Genomic DNA, 24,966 nt, shown 5'->3' on the forward strand with positions numbered 1-24,966 from the left:
TCACTGACACTTGTATATTATAATAAATAAAGTACCCCCTGTTGTAAAATATGGGGATATAAGAAGACACATTGGCGTTCCATGACCTGTATAAATATTATAACATCCCTATATTTTCCAATAGGGGGTACTTTATTCACTTCATACCTAAGGGAAGCAATATGGCAGCCCCCAGTGCAAATGTGCAGGGATGGAATGTTCCATGTATTTACTAGTAAATGACACATTTTATTTAGACTTCTATTTCTCTTGGGGCAGCAGAGGCTGATGGGAGTTGTAGTTCTCCATTACACAAACAGAGGGGTAACTCACGTGAGGCCTTTTCCACTCCACGCAGTCTGGGAGCTTGTCCAGCAGGCACCCACTTCCAATGGAGGCCAAACTGGCCGGGAAAGTCTCGTCCACAAACAACTGTTTCCCCCCTAAGCTCTTCTCCAGGAGGGCCTGGTAGTCCTGACTCTGTAGCCTACGCGGCTTTCTCAGGGTCCCCGTACGCAGCAGCGGCTTCGTTTTCTTCCCTCCTTTGATGAAGGACAGGCGAGGCATGATACAGTGCAGCCCCATGGTCCCCCCGGAGATGCCCCAGGAGAAGGGTCCCCCAAAAGTCTGCAAGAAAAAGAAGAATCAATGACTTTTAGAATGAAATTTACATCACATTTACTTTCCAAGGGGGTTGGTCACCTTTATATATATGTAATATTCTGAGATAATTTGCAATTGGTCTTCATTTTTTATTATTAGTAGTTTTTTTTTTTTTTTCTAATGATTTCAGTTTTTATTCAGCAGCTCTCCAGTTAGGAGTTTCAGCAGCTATCGGGTTGCTAGGGTCCAAATTACCTTAGCAACCAGGGAGTGGTTAGGATGAGAAACTGGTATATGAATAGAAAAGGGAAGGAATAGAAAAATAAGTTCTATAAAGGGGTAGTTCACCAAACTTTTAATATGAGGTAGACGTTGATATTCTGAGACAATTTGCAGTTGGTCTTCATTTTTTATTTTGTATGATTTTTCAGTTATTTAGCTTTGTGTTCAGCGGCTCTCCCATTTGGTATTTTAGCAGCTATCTGGTTGCTAGGGTCTTATTTACCCGAGCAACCAGGCAGTGGTTTAAATGAGAGATGGGAATAGGAATAGCAGCAGGGTTGCATAGAAAGATAAGGAATAAAAAGTAACAATAACAATAAAACTGGAGCCTCACAGAGCAATAGGTTTTTGGTTGCCGGGGTCAGTAAAGGTGAAGTTCCCCTTTAGTAGTGTATACATTCTTCTCTAGGGAGAAAACAGTTCCACCCTAGCAGTATTTTTATAATTTTTAGTTGTTTTGTAATTATTTTAATTTTTGTGCAGTAGCTCTCCAGTTTTTCAGTAGTCATCTGGTTGCTAGGGTCCATGTTACCTTAGCAACCAGAGAGTGGTTTGAATAAGAAATTGGTGTATGTATAGGAGAGGGCCTGAATAGAAAAGTAGGTAATAAAAAGTAACAATAACAATAAAACTGAAGCCTCACAGAGCAATAGGGTTTGGCTGCCGGGGTCAGTGACCCCCATTTGAGAGTCAGAAGAAGAAGGGAAATAATTAGAAAACCATAATTAATAATGAAGACCAATTGGAAAGGTGTTTAGAATTGACCATTCTATTAGTATTTGTTCATCCCTTTCTGTTCTCTGGGTCCGACTCTTGAAACAATGTAGCGGTTTAATTCATTTGGTGAGGATGAACCAATGTTTGGGTTTACTTCCCCTTTAATGAGAAGGGAAGGGTTCAGAAATGAAACGCTTGTTCGTCAGTAAGTTCCTAAGCTCTGACCAAGCTCCAGAATGAGAGTGATGAAGGCTCGGGTCTCCGGGCCTATTGCCTCGTGGAACGGGATGCGACTTCGAGCAGATTCTTTCCCCGATGGTTGTGCCATGAGTCAGCGCTGCCCTAGTTTTACCCACGGCCGGGAGTCACGTGGCTGCTGTTCCTAATGACGGGGCCCCGTGCCACAGTACTATCATCTCCAACTCTTATGTAAAGGGGAAGTTTACCTTCATGTTATTATTACTTATATAAGACTATAATTATGTTTGTATTTGTTTGTTTCCCCCCAAACCAAAATGCACTCCCTGGCCCTTCACCCCCCCCCCCAAAGAAGGGCCACACTTGGGGTGCACAAATATCCTTTATACCCATGAAAGTGGGCAATTGCCCTTAGGGACAGGGGTATCCCACACCTTGTGTCTCAACCCTTTCTCCTTGTAGAGTGTAAGCTCTTTGGGCAGGGCTCTCTTCCCCTCTTGTATCGGTTATTGATTGCTTTATATGTTACTCCTTGTAGAGTGTAAGCTCTTTTGGGCAGGGCCCCCTTCCCCTCCTGTATCAGTTATTGATTGCTTTATATGTTACTCCTTGTAGAGTGTAAGCTCTTTTGGGCAGGGCCCCCTTCCCCTCTTGTATCGGTTACTGATTGCTTTATATGTTACTCCTTGTAGAGTGTAAGCTCTTTGGGCAGGGCTCCCTTCCCCTCCTGTATCGGTTACTGATTGCTTTATATGTTACTCCTTGTAGAGTGTAAGCTCTTTTGGGCAGGGCTCCCTTCCCCTCCTGTATCGGTTACTGATTGCTTTATATGTTACTCCTTGTAGAGTGTAAGCTCTTTTGGGCAGGGCTCCCTTCCCCTCCTGTATCGGTTACTGATTGCTTTATATGTTACTCCTTGTAGATTGTAAGCTCTTTTGGGCAGGGCTCCCTTCCCCTCCTGTATCGGTTACTGATTGCTTTATATGTTACTCCTTGTAGAGTGTAAGCTCTTTTGGGCAGGGCTCCCTTCCCCTCCTGTATCGGTTACTGATTGCTTTATATGTTACTCCTTGTAGAGTGTAAGCTCTTTTGGGCAGGGCTCCCTTCCCCTCCTGTATCGGTTACTGATTGCTTTATATGTTACTCCTTGTAGAGTGTAAGCTCTTTTGGGCAGGGCTCTCTTCCCCTCTTGTATCGGTTATTGATTGCTTTATATGTTACTCCTTGTAGAGTGTAAGCTCTTTTGGGCAGGGCTCCCTTCCCCTCCTGTATCGGTTACTGATTGCTTTATATGTTACTCCTTGTAGAGTGTAAGCTCTTTTGGGCAGGGCTCCCTTCCCCTCCTGTATCGGTTACTGATTGCTTTATATGTTACTCCTTGTAGATTGTAAGCTCTTTTGGGCAGGGCTCCCTTCCCCTCCTGTATCGGTTACTGATTGCTTTATATGTTACTCTGTATGTCCAATGTATGAAACCCACTTATTGTACAGCGCTGCGGGATATGTTGGCGCTTTATAAATAAATGTTATTTATATCTTGCTCTGTGGTCGCTAGAGACACTACGCATAGCAACCATGCTATATTTAACATGAAACGTAAATAATGGTGAGCGAATCTGTGCCGAGAAATGCGCAAATCTTTAAAAAACTTTGCAAACTGGCAAAACATTGTCCATTCCATTTTGCGGAAAAATCCGGCAAATGGCGAAACGCAGAAATTCACCGCGAATCCATAGCAGGGGAAAAATTTCACCCATTACTACTGTGATGTGCACAGTAAGGATATAAAAGCAAGGTGCTGATCCCTTTAGGATTGCAGGGAAGCAGAATGCATCTACATTTTTACCATCCGGTATTTGACGGAATATCTCTGACACCTACAGAACCACAACATTGCGCAAGTGGAGCCTCGTTAGTGCTCCTTAATTAGTGCTTATGTAACAATGGCCCTTTGTTTCCCGTAGGGAATTGGTCACTTTCCTGGAAGGCAGTGGCACCGGGTTCATTCAAGGTCTCGGAGTTTATGGGAGGGTTGTGCCAACCTCACTGACCAGCTGCTGTGATAGGACTACATGTCCCACAATCCTCCACTATGCTTCCCTGGGTCATTCTGTGCTGCTAAGGGTTATGGGAGCTGTAGTTCTGTCTCACCAAGCTCCCTGTAGTACAGGTCTATGATACATTTACACCCCATAATGTCGCTTTTAGATACCAAACGATGTATCCGAAGAGCACCCACTAGTGGCCAAGTTGAGCAGTTACGCCATACAGGCATTGGGGGTACCAAAGGGTGGGACACAAGGGGGATAATTGTGATTGGTTGATTGCAGTGCAGCTAATCAGTTCATATCCACATTATTTAACTTGCTGGTTTGAATCTTCTGGAGGCAAAAACTAATATTCCTACCCCCTATAAGGCAATAAAGGATTCCTAGATTACTTCCTAGTTGTAAAATTCCTTTAACCAATCAGGGACTAGCTTTCATTATTCTAACTGCATAGCATTGGTTGCTATGGGATACTCATCCTCAGAATATGGTCATGGTTTTAAAGGGAAAGTTTACCTTTCCGTTAATGTTTAGAATGTCATATAGGGACCTACTGGCAAATTTTTCAGTCGTTGTTCATTGGTTACGTCTAAACATGCTATTTGGTTGTTAGGGTCCTTGACCCCGGCAACAAATCTTACATTTACAAGCAGACCTGGGGTGCCGGCAGAGATTTTCAGGTATAGGCTTATTGGGAATTCTAGGAATGGTGCCTATTACATAGGCTTGGCTCTGGAGCCTTCCAAGGCTGTGCGTGATTTAACTACATTTCCCAGCATTCTCTGCCACACACTCACTTATAATGATACTTGATTCTTTTTTAATGGCCTTTCCTATTTATCTTTTTGTTTGTCATTCAAACCATGACCCGGTTGCTAGGAACAGCGAAAGCAGTTACAATTGTCACAAAAGCCACAAAACAATCAGACCAACTGCAAGACTGGTCCGGTGTGACTGCCCCTGGCCCACATGTGAGAATAGGGATTCCATGCAGGGAAATATTCTCCGACCAACTCACTGGCACGGCAGGGCGACTGCTTTCATTCCAAGCCACTGACGGGCCAATAATTTAGCACCGTTTAAGATGCCATTCCCTAATCATTATGCACTCAGCGTGGAAGCGTCACGCTCGTTAGAGATGCACTTAATCCTGTCTCAGGAACCCAACCAAACATGGGCCGTATTCCCATATGCACCCCACTGCCCCAATGAGCAGTTTGTGCCCTGCTCCTGAACCTTGGCTTCCCAGATGTGGTCTGACTACAACTCCCAGCATCCCTCAACATATAATGAAAGATTAGTGCATGCTGGGAGTTGTAGTCAGACCCGGACTGGCAACCTGTGGGTTCAGGCTAATGCCAGAGGGGCCACAGACAGTCACTATTTATTGGGCTGGGGGGGGCTGTTTGTTCCTCTGGGTACTGGGAATGCCAGGGGGGCTGTAAGGTGCCACAGTCACTATTTATTGGGCTGGGGGGCCTGTTTGTGCCTCTGGGTACTGGGAATGCCAGGGGGGCTGTAAGGTGCCACAGACAGTCACTATTTATTGGGCTGGGGGGGCTGTTTGTGCCTCTGGGTACTGGGAATGCCAGGGGGGCTGTAAGGTGCCACAGACAGTCACTATTTATTGTGCTGGGGGGGGCTGTTTGTGCCTCTGGGTACTGGGAATGCCAGGGGGGCTGTAAGGTGCCACAGACAGTCACTATTTATTGTGCTGGGGGGGGCTGTTTGTGCCTCTGGGTACTGGGAATGCCAGGGGGGCTGTAAGGTGCCACAGACAGTCACTATTTATTGGGCTGGGGGGGGGGGGGCTGTTTGTGCCTCTGGGTACTGGGAATGCCAGGGGGGCTGTAAGGTGCCACAGACAGTCACTATTTATTGTGCTGGGGGGGGCTGTTTGTGCCTCTGGGTACTGGGAATGCCAGGGGGGCTGTAAGGTGCCACAGACAGTCACTATTTATTGGGCTGGGGGGGGCTGTTTGTGCCTCTGGGTACTGGGAATGCCAGGGGGGCTGTAAGGTGCCACAGACAATCACTATTTATTGGGCTGGGGGGGGGGGCTGTTTGTGCCTCTGGGTACTGGGAATGCCAGGGGGGCTGTAAGGTGCCACAGACAGTCACTATTTATTGGGCTGGGGGGGCTGTTTGTGCCTCTGGGTACTGGGAATGCCAGGGGGGCTGTAAGGTGCCACAGACAGTCACTATTTATTGGGCTGGGGGGGCTGTTTGTGCCTCTGGGTACTGGGAATGCCAGGGGGGCTGTAAGGTGCCACAGACAGTCACTATTTATTGGGCTGGGGGGGCTGTTTGTGCCTCTGGGTACTGGGAATGCCAGGGGGCTGTAAGGTGCCACAGACAGTCACTATTTATTGGGCTGGGGGGGCTGTTTGTGCCTCTGGGTACTGGGAATGCCAGGGGGGCTGTAAGGTGCCACAGACAGTCACTATTTATTGGGCTGGGGGGGGCTGTTTGTGCCTCTGGGTACTGGGAATTCAAGGGCCTATTTTGACTCCCAGTCCTGGAATTCCAGTTCCAGCCCAGATCTGAACTGGTTATAGTACATAATTATCTTCTGTTGGTTTCTATTCTTTGCACTGCTGGTTCTGACTCCTAAAAATAAACCCAGGACCAGGTCAGCCGGCTTCTGCTATATTGTTTCAAGAGTCAGAACCAGGGAACAGAGAGCAGGGTTGGACTGGGGGTGCCCCCAAGGTACCTCTGCCAGGGGCCCCGCCCCCTCTCCCCCCCCCCTGTTTTCAATATCAATTACATTTACATTCAACTTTAAAGGAGATATTCACCTTGGAGTTAACTTTTAGTAAGGTGTAGAGAGTAATATTGTGAGACAATTTGCAATTGGTCTTTATTGTTTATTATTTGGGGCTTTTTTTAAATTATTTCAGTATTTGTTCAGGAACTCTCAAGTTTGGAATTTTAGCAGTTATCTGGTTGCTAGGGCTCAAATTACCTTAGCAACCAGAGAATGGTTTGAAAAAGATGGGTATATGGATAGGAGAGGGGCTGAATAGAAAGATAAGTAATAAAACGTAACAATATAATAAAATTGTCTGACAGAGTGACAGAGTTTTGGTTGCCGGGGTCAGTGACCCCCATTGGAAAGCAGCAGATGAAGGCAAATAATTAAAAAAACATGAGAATAAATAATGAAGACCAATTGTAAAGTTGCTTAGAACTGGCCTTTCTGTAACATACTAAAAGTGAACCTCCCCAATAAATATATCCAAACGCAGCTTTTTGGGTGGAGTTCCCCTTTAAACGAGTAATAATTTCATTAAAAACTGCAGACTCATCGAGTCCCAGTAACAGCCTTCTATACAGCGCTTGGGAACATTAGATTGTAAGCTCCTAGTTACGCCTTGTTCCCTTGTAGATTGTTATAAACCAAGGAAGGTTTAGCGTTGAACTACAAATCCCAACATCCCACAGACAAATCACTCAATCAAAACATTAAGAAATCGCTGACCTTTGCGCAGACGGAGAATCCAAAGGGTTAAAGATGAGCCCCGACAGCAGCACAACGATGGCCGTCCCTCCGCCGCCTCAGCCTCCCAGATACTTCAGTTCACTAATAGTGAGCCGGGCACTAGCGCAGGTTATACCTTGTAACAAGCCCCGCCCATAAGGTGTCTATTAAACACAATGGTATTTGTCTCCTCCCACTTCCCTGGAATAATCCTGAGCGCATACAGACCTGTTTGGTAATATTTCTGCCTGTTATTGAGTTCAGCACTTTAACCCTTTCCCAGCCCTGTGGTTTAATAAAACGGAAATCAGACACAGGGATGATGGAAATCAGGCAGTGAGTATGGGCACAGAAGCCCTCAGTGACTGCTAATATCCTTATCATTTACAGTAGGGGGTACATTATCCCTTATAATACATGAGTGATACTCAGAGTTCCCTGTATAACTCAGCCTGCAGCCTTGTGCCTTTATATGGGCACAGAACCCCTCAGTGTCTGCTAATATCCTTATCATTTACAGTAGGGGGTACATTATCCCTTATAATACATGAGTGATACTCAGAGTTCCCTGTATAACTCAGCCTGCAGCCTTGTGCCTTTATATGGGCACAGAACCCCTCAGTGACTGCTAATATCCTTATCATTTACAGTAGGGGGTACATTATCCCTTATAATACATGAGTGATACTCAGAGTTCCCTGTATAACTCAGCCTGCAGCCTTGTGCCTTTATATGGGGGGCACAGAACCCCTCAGTGACTGCTAATATCCTTATCATTTACAGTAGGGGGTACATTATCCCTTATAATACATGAGTGATACTCAGAGTTCCCTGTATAACTCAGCCTGCAGCCTTGTGCCTTTATATGGGCACAGAACCCCTCAGTGACTGCTAATATCCTTATCATTTACAGTAGGGGGTACATTATCCCTTATAATACATGAGTGATACTCAGAGTTCCCTGTATAACTCAGCCTGCAGCCTTGTGCCTTTATATGGGGGGCACAGAACCCCTCAGTGACTGCTAATATCCTTATCATTTACAGTAGGGGGTACATTATCCCTTATAATACATGAGTGATACTCAGAGTTCCCTGTATAACTCAGCCTGCAGCCTTGTGCCTTTATATGGGGGGCACAGAACCCCTCAGTGACTGCTAATATCCTTATCATTTACAGTAGGGGGTACATTATCCCTTATAATACATGAGTGATACTCAGAGTTCCCTGTATAACTCAGCCTGCAGCCTTGTGCCTTTATATGGGCACAGAACCCCTCAGTGACTGCTAATATCCTTATCATTTACAGTAGGGGGTACATTATCCCTTATAATACATGAGTGATACTCAGAGTTCCCTGTATAACTCAGCCTGCAGCCTTGTGCCTTTATATGGGGGGCACAGAACCCCTCAGTGACTGCTAATATCCTTATCATTTACAGTAGGGGGTACATTATCCCTTATAATACATGAGTGATACTCAGAGTTCCCTGTATAACTCAGCCTGCAGCCTTGTGCCTTTATATGGGCACAGAACCCCTCAGTGACTGCTAATATCCTTATCATTTACAGTAGGGGGTACATTATCCCTTATAATACATGAGTGATACTCAGAGTTCCCTGTATAACTCAGCCTGCAGCCTTGTGCCTTTATATGGGCACAGAACCCCTCAGTGACTGCTAATATCCTTATCATTTACAGTAGGGGGTACATTATCCCTTATAATACATGAGTGATACTCAGAGTTCCCTGTATAACTCAGCCTGCAGCCTTGTGCCTTTATATGGGGGCACAGAACCCCTCAGTGACTGCTAATATCCTTATCATTTACAGTAGGGGGTACATTATCCCTTATAATACATGAGTGCTACTCAGAGTTCCCTGTATAACTCAGCCTGCAGCCTTGTGCCTTTATATGGGGGGCACAGAACCCCTCAGTGACTGCTAATATCCTTATCATTTACAGTAGGGGGTACATTATCCCTTATAATACATGAGTGATACTCAGAGTTCCCTGTATAACTCAGCCTGCAGCCTTGTGCCTTTATATGGGGGCACAGAACCCTCAGTGACTGCTAATATCCTTATCATTTACAGTAGGGGGTACATTATCCCTTATAATACATGAGTGATACTCAGAGTTCCCTGTATAACTCAGCCTGCAGCCTTGTGCCTTTATATGGGCACAGAACCCCTCAGTGACTGCTAATATCCTTATCATTTACAGTAGGGGGTACATTATCCCTTATAATACATGAGTGATACTCAGAGTTCCCTGTATAACTCAGCCTGCAGCCTTGTGCCTTTATATGGGGGGCACAGAACCCCTCAGTGACTGCTAATATCCTTATCATTTACAGTAGGGGGTACATTATCCCTTATAATACATGAGTGATACTCAGAGTTCCCTGTATAACTCAGCCTGCAGCCTTGTGCCTTTATATGGGGGGCACAGAACCCCTCAGTGACTGCTAATATCCTTATCATTTACAGTAGGGGGTACATTATCCCTTATAATACATGAGTGATACTCAGAGTTCCCTGTATAACTCAGCCTGCAGCCTTGTGCCTTTATATGGGGGGCACAGAACCCCTCAGTGACTGCTAATATCCTTATCATTTACAGTAGGGGGTACATTATCCCTTATAATACATGAGTGATACTCAGAGTTCCCTGTATAACTCAGCCTGCAGCCTTGTGCCTTTATATGGGCACAGAACCCCTCAGTGACTGCTAATATCCTTATCATTTACAGTAGGGGGTACATTATCCCTTATAATACATGAGTGATACTCAGAGTTCCCTGTATAACTCAGCCTGCAGCCTTGTGCCTTTATATGGGGGGCACAGAACCCCTCAGTGACTGCTAATATCCTTATCATTTACAGTAGGGGGTACATTATCCCTTATAATACATGAGTGATACTCAGAGTTCCCTGTATAACTCAGCCTGCAGCCTTGTGCCTTTATATGGGGGGCACAGAACCCCTCAGTGACTGCTAATATCCTTATCATTTACAGTAGGGGGTACATTATCCCTTATAATACATGAGTGATACTCAGAGTTCCCTGTATAACTCAGCCTGCAGCCTTGTGCCTTTATATGGGGGGCACAGAACCCCTCAGTGACTGCTAATATCCTTATCATTTACAGTAGGGGGTACATTATCCCTTATAATACATGAGTGATACTCAGAGTTCCCTGTATAACTCAGCCTGCAGCCTTGTGCCTTTATATGGGGGCACAGAACCCCTCAGTGACTGCTAATATCCTTATCATTTACAGTAGGGGGTACATTATCCCTTATAATACATGAGTGCTACTCAGAGTTCCCTGTATAACTCAGCCTGCAGCCTTGTGCCTTTATATGGGGGGCACAGAACCCCTCAGTGACTGCTAATATCCTTATCATTTACAGTAGGGGGTACATTATCCCTTATAATACATGAGTGATACTCAGAGTTCCCTGTATAACTCAGCCTGCAGCCTTGTGCCTTTATATGGGGGGCACAGAACCCTCAGTGACTGCTAATATCCTTATCATTTACAGTAGGGGGTACATTATCCCTTATAATACATGAGTGATACTCAGAGTTCCCTGTATAACTCAGCCTGCAGCCTTGTGCCTTTATATGGGCACAGAACCCCTCAGTGACTGCTAATATCCTTATCATTTACAGTAGGGGGTACATTATCCCTTATAATACATGAGTGATACTCAGAGTTCCCTGTATAACTCAGCCTGCAGCCTTGTGCCTTTATATGGGGGGCACAGAACCCCTCAGTGACTGCTAATATCCTTATCATTTACAGTAGGGGGTACATTATCCCTTATAATACATGAGTGATACTCAGAGTTCCCTGTATAACTCAGCCTGCAGCCTTGTGCCTTTATATGGGGGGCACAGAACCCCTCAGTGACTGCTAATATCCTTATCATTTACAGTAGGGGTACATTATCCCTTATAATACATGAGTGATACTCAGAGTTCCCTGTATAACTCAGCCTGCAGCCTTGTGCCTTTATATGGGGGGCACAGAACCCCTCAGTGACTGCTAATATCCTTATCATTTACAGTAGGGGGTACATTATCCCTTATAATACATGAGTGATACTCAGAGTTCCCTGTATAACTCAGCCTGCAGCCTTGTGCCTTTATATGGGGGGCACAGAACCCTCAGTGACTGCTAATATCCTTATCATTTACAGTAGGGGGTACATTATCCCTTATAATACATGAGTGATACTCAGAGTTCCCTGTATAACTCAGCCTGCAGCCTTGTGCCTTTATATGGGGGGCACAGAACCCCTCAGTGACTGCTAATATCCTTATCATTTACAGTAGGGGGTACATTATCCCTTATAATACATGAGTGATACTCAGAGTTCCCTGTATAACTCAGCCTGCAGCCTTGTGCCTTTATATGGGCACAGAACCCCTCAGTGACTGCTAATATCCTTATCATTTACAGTAGGGGGTACATTATCCCTTATAATACATGAGTGATACTCAGAGTTCCCTGTATAACTCAGCCTGCAGCCTTGTGCCTTTATATGGGGGCACAGAACCCCTCAGTGACTGCTAATATCCTTATCATTTACAGTAGGGGGTACATTATCCCTTATAATACATGAGTGATACTCAGAGTTCCCTGTATAACTCAGCCTGCAGCCTTGTGCCTTTATATGGGGGGCACAGAACCCTCAGTGACTGCTAATATCCTTATCATTTACTGACATTGGATGTTGCTGATACAGTAGCTTTAGGCAAAATTGAGACATTCAGGTCTTTCAAAAAAATGTGCCGTGTAACCTGATTTGCTTTTGCTGTAATTCATAGTTCTTTGGAAAAGCTGCAGGTAAACAATCCCTTTTCTGTGGAACAAAGCAGTGCATTTAGGGTATTTATCAGCATTTTTGTCCTTTCAAAAGTATTAACGTACCTTTATCTTTCACAATTTAGTTTGTACAGTGATCAGACTTGGGGCGTTGCTGACGGTGTGTAGGTATGTACTAAGCCAGGCAAATACCTTCCTCCCACACTCCAAAATCATTTGCTCCTAATAAAACTGATACTAGTGTGTGTGTAAATGTGATAGGGACCTTAGATTGTAAGCTCACTGGGGCAGGGACTGATGGGAATGGGATAGGCACCTTAGATTGTAAGCTCACTGGGGCAGGGACTGATGGGAATGTGATAGGGACCTTAGATTGTAAGCTCACTGGGGCAGGGACTGATGGGAATGTGATAGGGACCTTAGATTGTAAGCTCACTGGGGCAGGGACTGATGGGAATGTGATAGGGACCTTAGATTGTAAGCTCCACTGGGGCAGGGGCTGATGGGAATGTGATAGGGACATTAGATTGTAAGCTCATTGGGGCAGGGACTGATGGGAATGGGATAGGGACCTTAGATTGTAAGCTCACTGGGGCAGGGGCTGATGGGAATGGGATAGGGACCTTAGATTGTAAGCTCACTGGGGCAGGGACTGATGGGAATGGGATAGGGACCTTAGATTGTAAGCTCACTGGGGCAGGGACTGATGGGAATGTGATAGGGACCTTAGATTGTAAGCTCCACTGGGGCAGGGGCTGATGGGAATGTGATAGGGACATTAGATTGTAAGCTCACTGGGGCAGGGACTGATGGGAATGGGATAGGGACCTTAGATTGTAAGCTCACTGGGGCAGGGGCTGATGGGAATGGGATAGGGACATTAGATTGTAAGCTCACTGGGGCAGGGACTGATGGGAATGTTATAGGCACCTTAGATTGTAAGCTCACTGGGGCAGGGACTGATGGGAATGTGATAGGGACCTTAGATTGTAAGCTCACTGGGACAGGGACTGATGGGAATGTGATTGGGACCTTAGATTGTAAGCTCACTGGGGCAGGGACTGATGGGAATGTGATAGGGGCCTTAGATTGTAAGCTCCATGGGGCAGGGACTGATGGGGATGTGATAGGGACCTTAGATTGTAAGCTCCACTGGGGCAGGGGCTGATGGGAATGTGATAGGGACCTTAGATTGTAAGCTCACTGGGGCAGGGACTGATGGGAATGTGATAGGGACCTTAGATTGTAAGCTCCACTGGGGCAGGGGCTGATGGGAATGTGATAGGGACCTTAGATTGTAAGCTCACTGGGGCAGGGACTGATGGGAATGGGATAGGGACCTTAGATTGTAAGCTCACTGGGGCAGGGACTGATGGGAATGGGATAGGGGCCTTAGATTGTAAGCTCACTGGGGCAGGGACTGATGGGAATGTGATAGGGACCTTAGATTGTAAGCTCACTGGGGCAGGGGCTGATGGGAATGTGATAGGGACCTTAGATTGTAAGCTCACTGGGGCAGGGACTGATGGGAATGGGATAGGGACCTTAGATTGTAAGCTCACTGGGGCAGGGACTGATGGGAATGGGATAGGGGCCTTTAGATTGTAAGCTCACTGGGGCAGGGACTGATGGGAATGTGATAGGGACCTTAGATTGTAAGCTCACTGGGGCAGGGGCTGATGGGAATGTGATAGGGACCTTAGATTGTAAGCTCACTGGGGCAGGGGCTGATGGGAATGTGATAGGGACCTTAGATTGTAAGCTCACTGGGGCAGGGACTGATGGGAATGGGATAGGGACCTTAGATTGTAAACTCACTGGGGCAGGGACTGATGGGAATGGGATAGAGACCTTAGATTGCAAGCTCACTGGGACAGGGACTGATGGGAATGTGATAGGGACCTTAGATTGTAAGCTCACTGGCAGGGACTGATGGGATGGATAGGGACTAGATTGTAAGCTCACTGGGGCAGGGACTGATGGGAATGGGATAGGACCTTAGATTGTAAGCTCACTGGGGCAGGGACTGATGGGAAAGGGATAGGGACCTTAGATTGTAAGCTCACTGGGACAGGGACTGATGGGATGTGATAGGGACCTTAGATTGTAAGCTCACTGGGCAAGGGACTGATGGGAATGGGATAGGGACCTTAGATTGTAAGCTCACTGGGGCAGGAACTGATGGAATTGGATAGGGGACTTAGATTGTAAGCTCACTGGGGCAGGGACTGATGGGAATGGGATAGGGACCTTAGATTGTAAGCTCACTGGGACAGGGACTGATGAATGTGATAGGGACCTTAGATTGTAAGCTCACTGGGACAGGGACTGATGGGAATGTGATAGGGACCTTAGATTGTAAGCTCACTGGGGCAGGGACTGATGGGAATGGGATAGGGACCTTAGATTGTAAGCTCACTGGAACAGGGACTGATGGGGAATGTGATAGGGACCTTAGATGTAAGCTCACTGGGACAGGACTGATGGGAATGTGATAGGGACCTTAGATTGTAAGCTCACTGGGGCAGGGGCTGATGGAATTGTGATAGGGACCTTAGATTGTAAGCTCACTGGGGCAGGGGCTGATGGGAATGTGATAGGGACCTTAGATTGTAAGCTCACTGGGGCAGGGACTGATGGGAATGGATAGGGACCTTAGATTGTAGCTCACTGGGGCAGGGACTGATGGGAATGTGATAGGGACCTTAGATTGTAAGCTCACTGGGTGCAGGGGCTGATGGGAATGTGATAGGGGCCTTAGATTGTAAGCTCACTGGGGAGGGACTGATGGGAATGTGATAGGGGCCTTAGATTGTAAGTCTCACTGGGGCAGGGCTGATGGGAATGGGATAGGGACCTTAGATTGTAGCTCACTGGGGCAGGGGCTGATGGGAATGTGATAGGGACCTTAGATTGTAAGCTCACTGGGGCAGGGCTGATGGGAATGTGATAGGGACCTTAGATTGTAAGCTCACTGGGGCAGGGGCTGATGGGAATGGGATACGGGGCCTTAGATTGTAAGCTCAAGGGCAGGGGCTGATGGAATGTGATAGGGACCTTAGATTGTAAGCTCACTGGGGCAGGGGCTGATGGAATGTGATAGGGACCTTAGATTGTAAGCTCACTGGGGCAGGGCTGATGGGAATGGGATAGGGACCTTAGATTGTAAGCTCACTGGGCAGGGGCTGAGGAATGTGATAGGGGCCTTAGATTGTAAGCTCACTGGGGCTGGACTGATGGGAATGGGATAGGGACCCTAGATTGTAAGCTCACTGGGGCAGGATGAGGAATGTGATAGGGACCTTAGATTGTAAGCTCACTGGGGCAGGGACTGATGGGAATGTGATAGGGGCCTTAGATTGTAAGCTCACTGGGGCAGGGGCTGATGGGAATGTGATAGGGGCCTTAGATTGTAAGCTCACTGGGGCAGGGACTGATGGGAATGTGATAGCGACCTTAGATTGTAAGCTCATTGGGGCAGGGACTGATGGGAATGGTGTATAATCTCTGTAAAGTGCTATGGAATATGCTGTTGCTATATAAACAATAATAATAATGGAGACACCAGGCTCTCAGTCTGTGATTGGCTAAATACTTGGGTCTTGGGGTCTTTGCACTTTGCCTTTTTTTTTAATAAATACCAGCCAGTCGTTAGGGGTAATTACAATCAGACCAAACAGCAAGAGGGCAGGGAACTTTTTCTAAACTGACTATATATACAGTATCTATAGATTCCAAGGAAAATCACCCGCTCACGCATAGCTTTTATTTCCAAGTGTGAACTATATATTTATAGATACGGTAGCTCAGATGAGTCAAACTGCCATGTAACTGTCAGCCCCTCAGGCTGATTGGCTCATATAAACCCAGTTACACCGGATGTTATTGCTGAGTGGGAAACTGGATTGTGCAAATCTGCATTCTACATTGTCACCACTAGAGGTCAGTAATAATCAGATCTAATATGCAACTCAATGGAACAGGAATTTAATTGAGCAACATGAAGATCATTACGTCATTGTTATTGTTATTTGTAATTAATTGTATTGTAACCATCAACCCATAACCCCTTTATCCAGTTATATCTTGTGTCGGATCGTCGGCCCCTCGCTACCATTGGCTACAAATACAGCTGACCCCCTAGGGGGGCCGGGGCATCAAGGGGGCCAGGACCATGGGATACATTGTTTCCGGAGTCAGAGCCAGCAGTGCAGGGAGTACAAACAGCCAGACTGACACTCAGTAGTGATGACATTTACAAATTACTGAAAACCGAATTTATATTGGGAAGTTGCTTACAATGACATTTCCCTTTATTAGGCAATAAACAGTTTTTGGGTGGAGTTTCCCTTTACAGATTGCTCTATTGTGGCATGCAAATTATACTTACCTCCGGGGTCACATGGTCACAGAGAGCAGGTAGGGGAATTGAACCCAAGATTCTTAGAATAAAGCTTCCCGGAACAGAACTCTCACATCTTACTCACTGGGACACTCCCATTGTATTCCTGGGAGCAGGGAATCCACAGCAAATGGGCTTTGTACTGTCACAACCTGTTTGTAAACACAAGGAAATAACAGAAAGGGGTGTTTCTTATCAGCCCGGGGTATCCAGAGGGTGCCAACAACAGGGCAAGATGGAGAGAGAGGGGCAAGATGGACACAGTAGGCAAGATGGAGACAGTAGGACAAGATGGAGACAGTAGGACAAGATGGAAACAGTAGGGCAAGATGGAGACAGTGAGGCAAGATGAAGACAGTAGGGCAAGATGGAGACAGTAGGACAAGATGGAGACAGTAGGGCAAGATGGAGACAGTAGAACAAGATGGGGACAGTGAGGCAAGATGGAGACAGTAGGACAAGATGGAGACAGTAGGGCAAGATGGAGACAGTAGGACAAGATGGGGACAGTAGGACAAGATGGAGACAGTAGGACAAGATGGAGACAGTAGGGCAAGATGGAGACAGTAGGGCAAGATGGAAACAGTAGGGCAAGATGGAGACAGTGAGGCAAGATGAAGACAGTAGGGCAAGATGGAGACAGTAGGACAAGATGGAGACAGTAGGGCAAGATGGAGACAGTGAGGCAAGATGAAGACAGTAGGGCAAGATGGAGACAGTAGGACAAGATGGGGACAGTGAGGCAAGATGAAGACAGTAGGGCAAGATGGAGACAGTAGGACAAGATGAAGACAGTAGGACAAGATGGAGACAGTAGGGCAAGATGGAAACAGTAGGGCAAGATGGAGACAGTGAGGCAAGATGAAGACAGTAGGGCAAGATGGAGACAGTAGGGCAAGATGGGGACAGTTAGGACAAGATGGAGACAGTAGGCAAGATGGAAGACAGTAGGGCAAGATGGAGACAGTAGGACAAGATGGGGACAGTGAGGCAAGATGAAGACAGTTAGGGCAAGATGGAGACAGTAGGGCAAGATGGAGACAGTAGGACAAGATGAAGACAGTAGGACAAGATGGAGACAGTAGGGCAAGATGGAGACAGTAGGACAAGATGGAGACAGTAGGACAAGATGGAGACAGTAGAGCAAGATGGAGACAGTAGGGCAAGATGGAAACAGTAATGCAAGATGGAGACAGTGAGGCAAGATGAAGACAGTAGGGCAAGATGGAGACAGTAGGACAAGATGGGGACAGTAGGGCAAGATGAAGGACAGTAGGACAAGATGGAGACAGTAGGACAAGATGGAGACAGTAGAGCAAGATGGAGACAGTAGGGCAAGATGGAAACAGTAGGGCAAGATGGAGACAGTAGGGCAAGATGGAGACAGTAGGGCAAGATGAAGACAGTAGGGCAAGATGGAGACAGTAGACAAGATGGGACAGTGAGGCAAGATGAAGACAGTAGGGGCAAGATGGAGACAGTAGGGGCAAGATGGAGAACAGTAGGACAAGTTGGAGACAGTAGACAAGATGGAGACAGTAGGCAAGATGGAGACAGTAGGACAAGGTGGAGACAGTAGGACAAGGTGGAGACAGTAGGACAAGATGGAGACAGTAGGGCAAGATGGATTACAGTAGGTCAAGATGGAGACAGTAGGGCAAGATGGAGACAGTAGGGCAAGATGGATACAGTAGGGCAAGATGGAGACAGTAGGGCAAGATGGATACAGTAGGTCAAGATGGAGACAGTAGGGCAAGATGGAGACAGTAGGGCAAGATGGATTACAGTAGGGCAAGATGAGACAGTAGGGCAAGATGGAGACAGTAGGACAAGAGGATACAGTTGGGCAAATGGAACAGTAGGGGCAAGATGGAGACAGTAGGGCAAGATGGAGACAGAGGACAAGGAGGAACAGTAGGGCAAGAGGGAGATGAGTTAGGACAAGATGGGACAGTAGGACAAGGATGGAGACAGTAGGGCAAGAGGGAGACAGTAGGACAAGATGGGAGTAGACAAGGAGCAGTAGGCAAGATGGAGACAGTAGGACAAGGAGGAGACAGTAGGACAAGATGGAGACAGTAGGACAAGGAGGAGACAGTAGGACAAGATGGAGACAGTAGGACAAGGAGGAGACAGTAGGACAAGATGGAGACAGTAGGACAAGGAGGAGACAGTAGGGCAAGATGGAGACAGTAGGACAAGGAGGAGACAGTAGGGCAAGAGGGAGACAGTAGGACAAGGAATAGACAGTAGGGCAAGATGGAGACAGTAGGACAAGGAGGAGACAGTAGGGCAAGATGGAGACAGTAGGACAAGGAGGAGACAGTAGGGCAAGATGGAGACAGTAGTGTATGGAGATACTATAACTTCATATTTGTGTTTCCCTCCCTACTGTTCCTCACTTCCCCATACCCAGCCTTTAGCTGAAGGGCCATAAGCAGATTTGGGCCAAGGGGTACTGGATAAGGAAATGGGCGCCAGTCGGTACTGACTGTATCACATGGGACATGGTTTCTCCAGTAGTAGTAGTGTTTGAAATGCTCCCATTATTTGGCTGCAGGAATGTTTTTGGTTTTTATTTAAAAAAAAAATCAGAGACATAAATGCTGATTTATTCTGTGCGGCCTCAGGTATAAATAAATCTGCCCGGACTCTGCACTTCCAAAGAACTGTAAAGTGCACTGAAGGCAATAAATACCCTATCACGGGGCACTTTATTATCTATTGACTGGAAGTGACTAATTTATCCTGCAGCTACTGTGGTACCAACTGCCAGGCAGGAAATAAACAGCAAAGTAACTGTCACTTTTAGCTCTTCAGGCTCTCAGTATTAAGCAGAATCAGAAATCCACATATAGTGACTCAAATTCTGTTATTATAAGGGATAATGTACCCCCTACTGTAAATGATAAGGATATTAGCAGTCACTGAGGGGTTCTGTGCCCCCCATATAAAGGCACAAGGCTGCAGGCTGAGTTATACAGGGAACTCTGAGTATCACTCATGTATTATAAGGGATATTGTACCCCCTACTGTATATGATAAGGATATTAGCAGTCACTGAGGGGTTCTGTGCCCATATAAAGGCACAAGGCTGCAGGCTGAGTTATACAGGGAACTCTGAGTATCACTCATGTATTATAAGGGATAATGTACCCCCTACTGTAAATGATAAGGATATTAGCAGTCACTGAGGGGTTCTGTGCCCCCCATATAAAGGCACAAGGCTGCAGGCTGAGTTATACAGGGAACTCTGAGTATCACTCATGTATTATAAGGGATAATGTACCCCCTACTGTAAATGATAAGGATATTAGCAGTCACTGAGGGGTTCTGTGCCCCCCATATAAAGGCACAAGGCTGCAGGCTGAGTTATACAGCGAACTCTGAGTATCCCTCATGTATTATAAGGGGTAATGTACCCCCTACTGTAAATGATAAGGATATTAGCAGTCACTGAGGGGTTCTGTGCCCCCCATATAAAGGCACAAGGCTGCAGGCTGAGTTATACAGGGAACTCTGAGTATCACTCATGTATTATAGGGGATAATGTACCCCCTACTGTAAATGATAAGGATATTAGCAGTCACTGAGGGGTTCTGTGCCCCCCATATAAAGGCACAAGGCTGCAGGCTGAGTTATACAGGGAACTCTGAGTATCACTCATGTATTATAGGGATAATGTACCCCCTACTGTAAATGATAAGGATATTAGCAGTCACTGAGGGTTCTGTGCCCATATAAAGGCACAAGGCTGCAGGCTGAGTTATACAGGGAACTCTGAGTAGCACTCATGTATTATAAGGGATAATGTACCCCTACTGTAAATGATAAGGATATTAGCAGTCACTGAGGGGTTCTGTGCCCATATAAAGGCACAAGGCTGCAGGCTGAGTTATACAGGGAACTCTGAGTATCACTCATGTATTATTAAGGATAATGTACCCCTACTGTAAATGATAAGGATATTAGCAGTCACTGAGGGGTCTGTGCCCATAAAAGGCACAAGGCTGCAGGCTGAGTTATACAGGGAAACTCTGAGTATCACTCATGTATTATAAGGGATAATGTACCCCCTACTGTAAATGATAAGGATATTAGCAGTCACTGAGGGGTTCTGTGCCCCCCATATAAAGGCACAAGGCTGCAGGCTGAGTTATACAGGTTAAGGAATCACTCTGTATCTGTAGGATATACATTATACAGTAAGTATTTATATTAAACAAGACCCAGATTCTCATTACCAGCTGGAGGGCATCCCATACATTACAGGACAGGTTAAACCCGTTTGGCTACAGACTGATAATAAAATCTCTTTCCTCCATGACAAACTAAATTCCTGGCTGGGGTTCTCATCAGACATGTCATATGCTGTATGCTGAAATATATAGTAATAGGAATATTCAGCTGTTATACTTTATACCCAACACCCACAGGACACCCAAAATCGGAAATAATGGAGCAATCAGAGAGCCGTGGGCTTTGGCTACTCTCAGGCTGTTGGTACCTGGGTAGTTCAGCTGGCGGAGAAGCCCCAATTACCCCCCTCCCCTGAACATCACTGGGACTGACAGTAGTGTAATTTCTTCACTATCTAATATGGATATTAAGGCATTTAGGGCTGAGAGCTGCCTGTACTGATGGGGCCAGATGATCCCCATTGAAGTCCAGGGGTGGTGGCTGAAATACTTTGGTGCCGAGAGCCATAGTGAGATATGAGGCAATACAATAAGAATCCACCTGGGACTCCATGCAATATTATTTTCATCCCACCTGTACCTAAAGCACCAGAAATTAGACTGTAAGCTCCACAGACACAGCAGCCCACTATAGGAGGTGCAGGTTTATCTCCAAAAATGTATCCAAAAAGGACTCCATCCTTATTGGATAAACCCCACCCAGTTAGAGATGCACGACTTGCTATTGTGCCAAACGATGATGTGTATATATGTCTGTGCCAGGGTAAATGCCATAGCTGGCAGCACGGTGCCAAACGAACACCAAGAACATGATTCTCCCGTAGGTAAAGTCACAGTATTTCCTCTTCTGTCAACGCCTTCGTAATAACAGTAACTGAGGATTAATGTGGCTGATCTGCTAATCCCTTCTCTAGAGCAGGCGAGTTCCTTGCATTAACCATAGAACAGACGCAGATTTACAATACGGCGACATGCTGGTTCTCCCATGGGTGCTCGTAACACTTTTACGGCGGTCAAGGCAGCCATTTTGAGTAGCATTGTGCATGCTGGGATCTGAGGGGATTAAGTGACTCACAAGGTCACGAGTCGGACTCGTGACTCCTCTATCATTTGTAGCACTTTGAATTAAGAACAGTTGCACTGGGAACTATTCAACATTCATAAGTTCATGGGCAGCCCCGATTGGAGAGGGGGTATCAGTGTCTAAGGAAAAGTTCATAGGCAACCATGCTTGGAGAAGGACTATCCATGGCCAAGAGTAATGTTCTAGGTAACAATGAATGGAGAAGGGGTATCAGTGGCCAAGAATAATGTTATAGGTAACAATGAATGGAGGAGGGGTATCAGTGGCCAAGAATAATGTTATAGGTAACAATGAATGGAGGAGGACTATCAGTGGCCAAGAATAATGTTCTAGGTAACAATGAATGGAGAAGGGGTATCAGTGGCCAAGAATAATGTTCTAGGTAACAATGAATGGAGAAGGGGTATCAGTGGCCAAGAATAATGTTATAGGTAACAATGAATGGAGAAGGGGTATCAGTGGCCAAGAATAATGTTCTGGTAACAATGAATTGGAGAAGGGGTATCAGTGGCCAAAGAATAATGTTTCTAGGTAACAATGAAGGAGAAGGGGTATCAGTTGGCCAAGCATAATGTTATAGGGTAAACAATGAATGGAGAAGGGGTATCAGTGGCCAAGAATAATGTTATAGGTAACAATGAATGGAGAAGGGGTATCAGTGGCCAAGAATAATGTTATAGGTAACAATGAATGGAGAAGGGGTATCAGTGGCCAAGAGTAATGTTATAGGTAACAATGAATGGAGAAGGGGTATCAGTGGCCAAGAATAATGTTATAGGTAACAATGAATGGAGAAGGGGTATCAGTGGCCAAGAATAATGTTATAGGTAACAATGAATGGAGAAGGGTTATCAATAGTTCAATAGTTAAACATGCTTGAAAAGTAATAAAAAGTAACAATGACCTACCTCCCAACTGTCCGATTTTCACTGGACAGTCCCGGATTCTTACTGAAAAGTCCCTGATTTCCCCTTAATCTCCTGCACCAAATGCCAAAAAGATACAAAGTTTCTCAAACTTAATTAAATAAGTAGCTTTTGGCAGAGCCCCTGCACTGAGATACAATTGTAACAGGTCTCTTGGGCGAACTGAGACTCGCAGCTTAAAGGGCAAATTCACCTTCACTAGCAAAACTGTAATAACACATAAAACAAGACTCCAGAAATGTGCCAAATTTTGTAAAATGGGAGTGGTATTTAGGGGGTGTGGTCACAAGAATGGGTGTGGTCACCATTTATTTTTGTCCCTCTTTGCATTTTTCAAAGGTTGGGAGGTATGTAATAATAATGTTGTAGCTTTACACTGCAATTACCCCTGGGGTCTGCTGTATACATAGTTACACCACTGCCCATCTCTGGCGTCATTGGAAGGGGCTCGAAAATATATATATATATTTCAGAATGGGGCTGGGCTGGCAGCAAACATGATCCATCGGGGTTGATGGGAGTTGTAGTCCAGCAATAGGTATATGAAGGTAAGAGTCCAAGTGTTTCCCCTGTGCCCAGGCCCGGACTGGCAATCTATGGCAGGGTCGGACAGCGCCGATGGGACACCAGGAAAAATCCTGCTGGGCCCCGGCAGCCCAGACCCGACCCGTGCCGGTGCTCCCCATACCCGATCGTTTCTCCCCTGACGCGTTTTAATTTAAGCACGCTCAGGGTGGGGGACTCTGCGGGGGGTTAAAACCCGGTGGGCCCTGGCCCAAAATGGGTGCTCCGGGGCCTACAGGCCCCCCTTTCAAGTCATGGCTAAGTATGCACGCTCAGGGGTGGGGTTGGGTGAGTGGTGGGGGCCACGGTGAACCACGGCGGGGTCCCTTGGAGGGGTGTGGGCCCTGCACCCCCCAGTCCGACCCTGGTCCCAGTCCAGACCTGTATTTTCCTCCAATGTTTTCGCTGTTCTAGAACAAGAGGCACAATCAATGGCAATGTTCTTAAGAGACAGGAATGTAGAGTAGAGCGGTCTTACTGCTTTAATCCTCAAGATCTTCCTATTGAGTAACAGTACCTGAGTAATAATACCTGTGTAACAGTAGCCAGTGAGTCAGGCCGTAGGTACAGGGAGCTGACAGGCACCCACAACCCTCCTGTTGGAACTGACTGGGAGAGAGGGACACACGGAAGGAACAGGTTATATAAATACTAATAATAATACTAATAATAATAATAATAATAACAGGTTCTGTATCAGTCACTCTCACAGCAACAACACGAGCACGAGAGAGACGCCCGGGGAGAGGAACCGGCTGTGAGGTGACCAGAAAGTGAGATCTGTGGGCATTGCCTACTGCCAGTAATTGGTGCCTGCGAGTAGGACGGGCCCACGCCCAAAAGCCACGGAGCTTTGCCACAATGAGAATGAGCCTGTCGGTCAACGAAATCCCAGTGTCGGTGCCACGTGTGCAAATTCATGTCACGTTTTCCTAATGACATAACATATATGTGTGTGTGTGTTTTGTCCCACAGAACAGCCATTCACTGTAAATAGAGGAAGGGAGATTTGACAATCAGCATAGGAAAGGCTTCTTCACCAAGCGAAGTCAGGTTATAGAAATTTCAGTGTGTGTGACTTTAAAAAATCAAAAGAAACACTTTTTATAGTGAAAAGTAAAGAGGGGGGGAGTTCTGCTGGTGCAAAGGAAAAGGACCCCCGACCCACCCACAACCTCCCACCCTGTCCTGTCATTCCTGTCACTGCCTACTCTGCTATGCTATTGGCCCATATTGGTGAGGACACTAGGGGTCATTCCTAAAGGGGTGGTTCACCTGTAAATTAACTTTTCCTATGATGAGACAATTTGCAATTGGTCTTAATTTTTTATTAGTTATTTTGCTTTTTGTTCAGCGGCTCTCCATTTGGTATTTTAGCAGCTATCTGGTTGCTAGGGTCTTATTCACCCAGGCAGTAGTTTAAATGAGAGATGGGAATATGAATAGGAGAGGGGGCTGAATAGAAAGATAACTAATAAAAAGTACCAATAACAATAAAACTGGAGCCTCACAGAGCAATAGGGTTTGGCTGCCGGGGTCAGTGACCCCCATTTGAAAGCTGCAAAGAGGCAGAAGAAGAAGGGAAATAATTCAAAAACTATAAGAAATAAATAATGAAGACCAATTGCAAAGCTGCTAG

At 46.0% G+C, this 24,966-nt stretch overlaps 1 protein-coding gene across 2 annotated transcripts in view; it reads right to left on the reverse strand.

Moving 5' to 3' along the window:
• Positions 1 to 7,402, reverse strand: part of capn14 (calpain 14) — a 32,673-nt gene extending 25,271 nt beyond the window's left edge. For both annotated transcript variants that reach the window (XM_031902621.1, XM_031902620.1), the window contains exons 1-2: positions 7,311 to 7,402; positions 313 to 606 (exon numbers count right to left, since the gene is read on the reverse strand). In XM_031902621.1, the coding sequence (XP_031758481.1) occupies positions 313 to 564 (252 nt within the window). In that variant the 5' untranslated portion in view covers positions 565 to 606; positions 7,311 to 7,402. The remainder of the gene's footprint in view (positions 1 to 312; positions 607 to 7,310) is intronic.
• Between the last annotated feature and the right edge of the window lie 17,564 nt (positions 7,403 to 24,966).

Source organism: Xenopus tropicalis, chromosome 5 (genome assembly GCF_000004195.4).
Source record: "Xenopus tropicalis strain Nigerian chromosome 5, UCB_Xtro_10.0, whole genome shotgun sequence".
Classification (NCBI taxonomy): Eukaryota; Metazoa; Chordata; class Amphibia; order Anura; family Pipidae; genus Xenopus; species Xenopus tropicalis.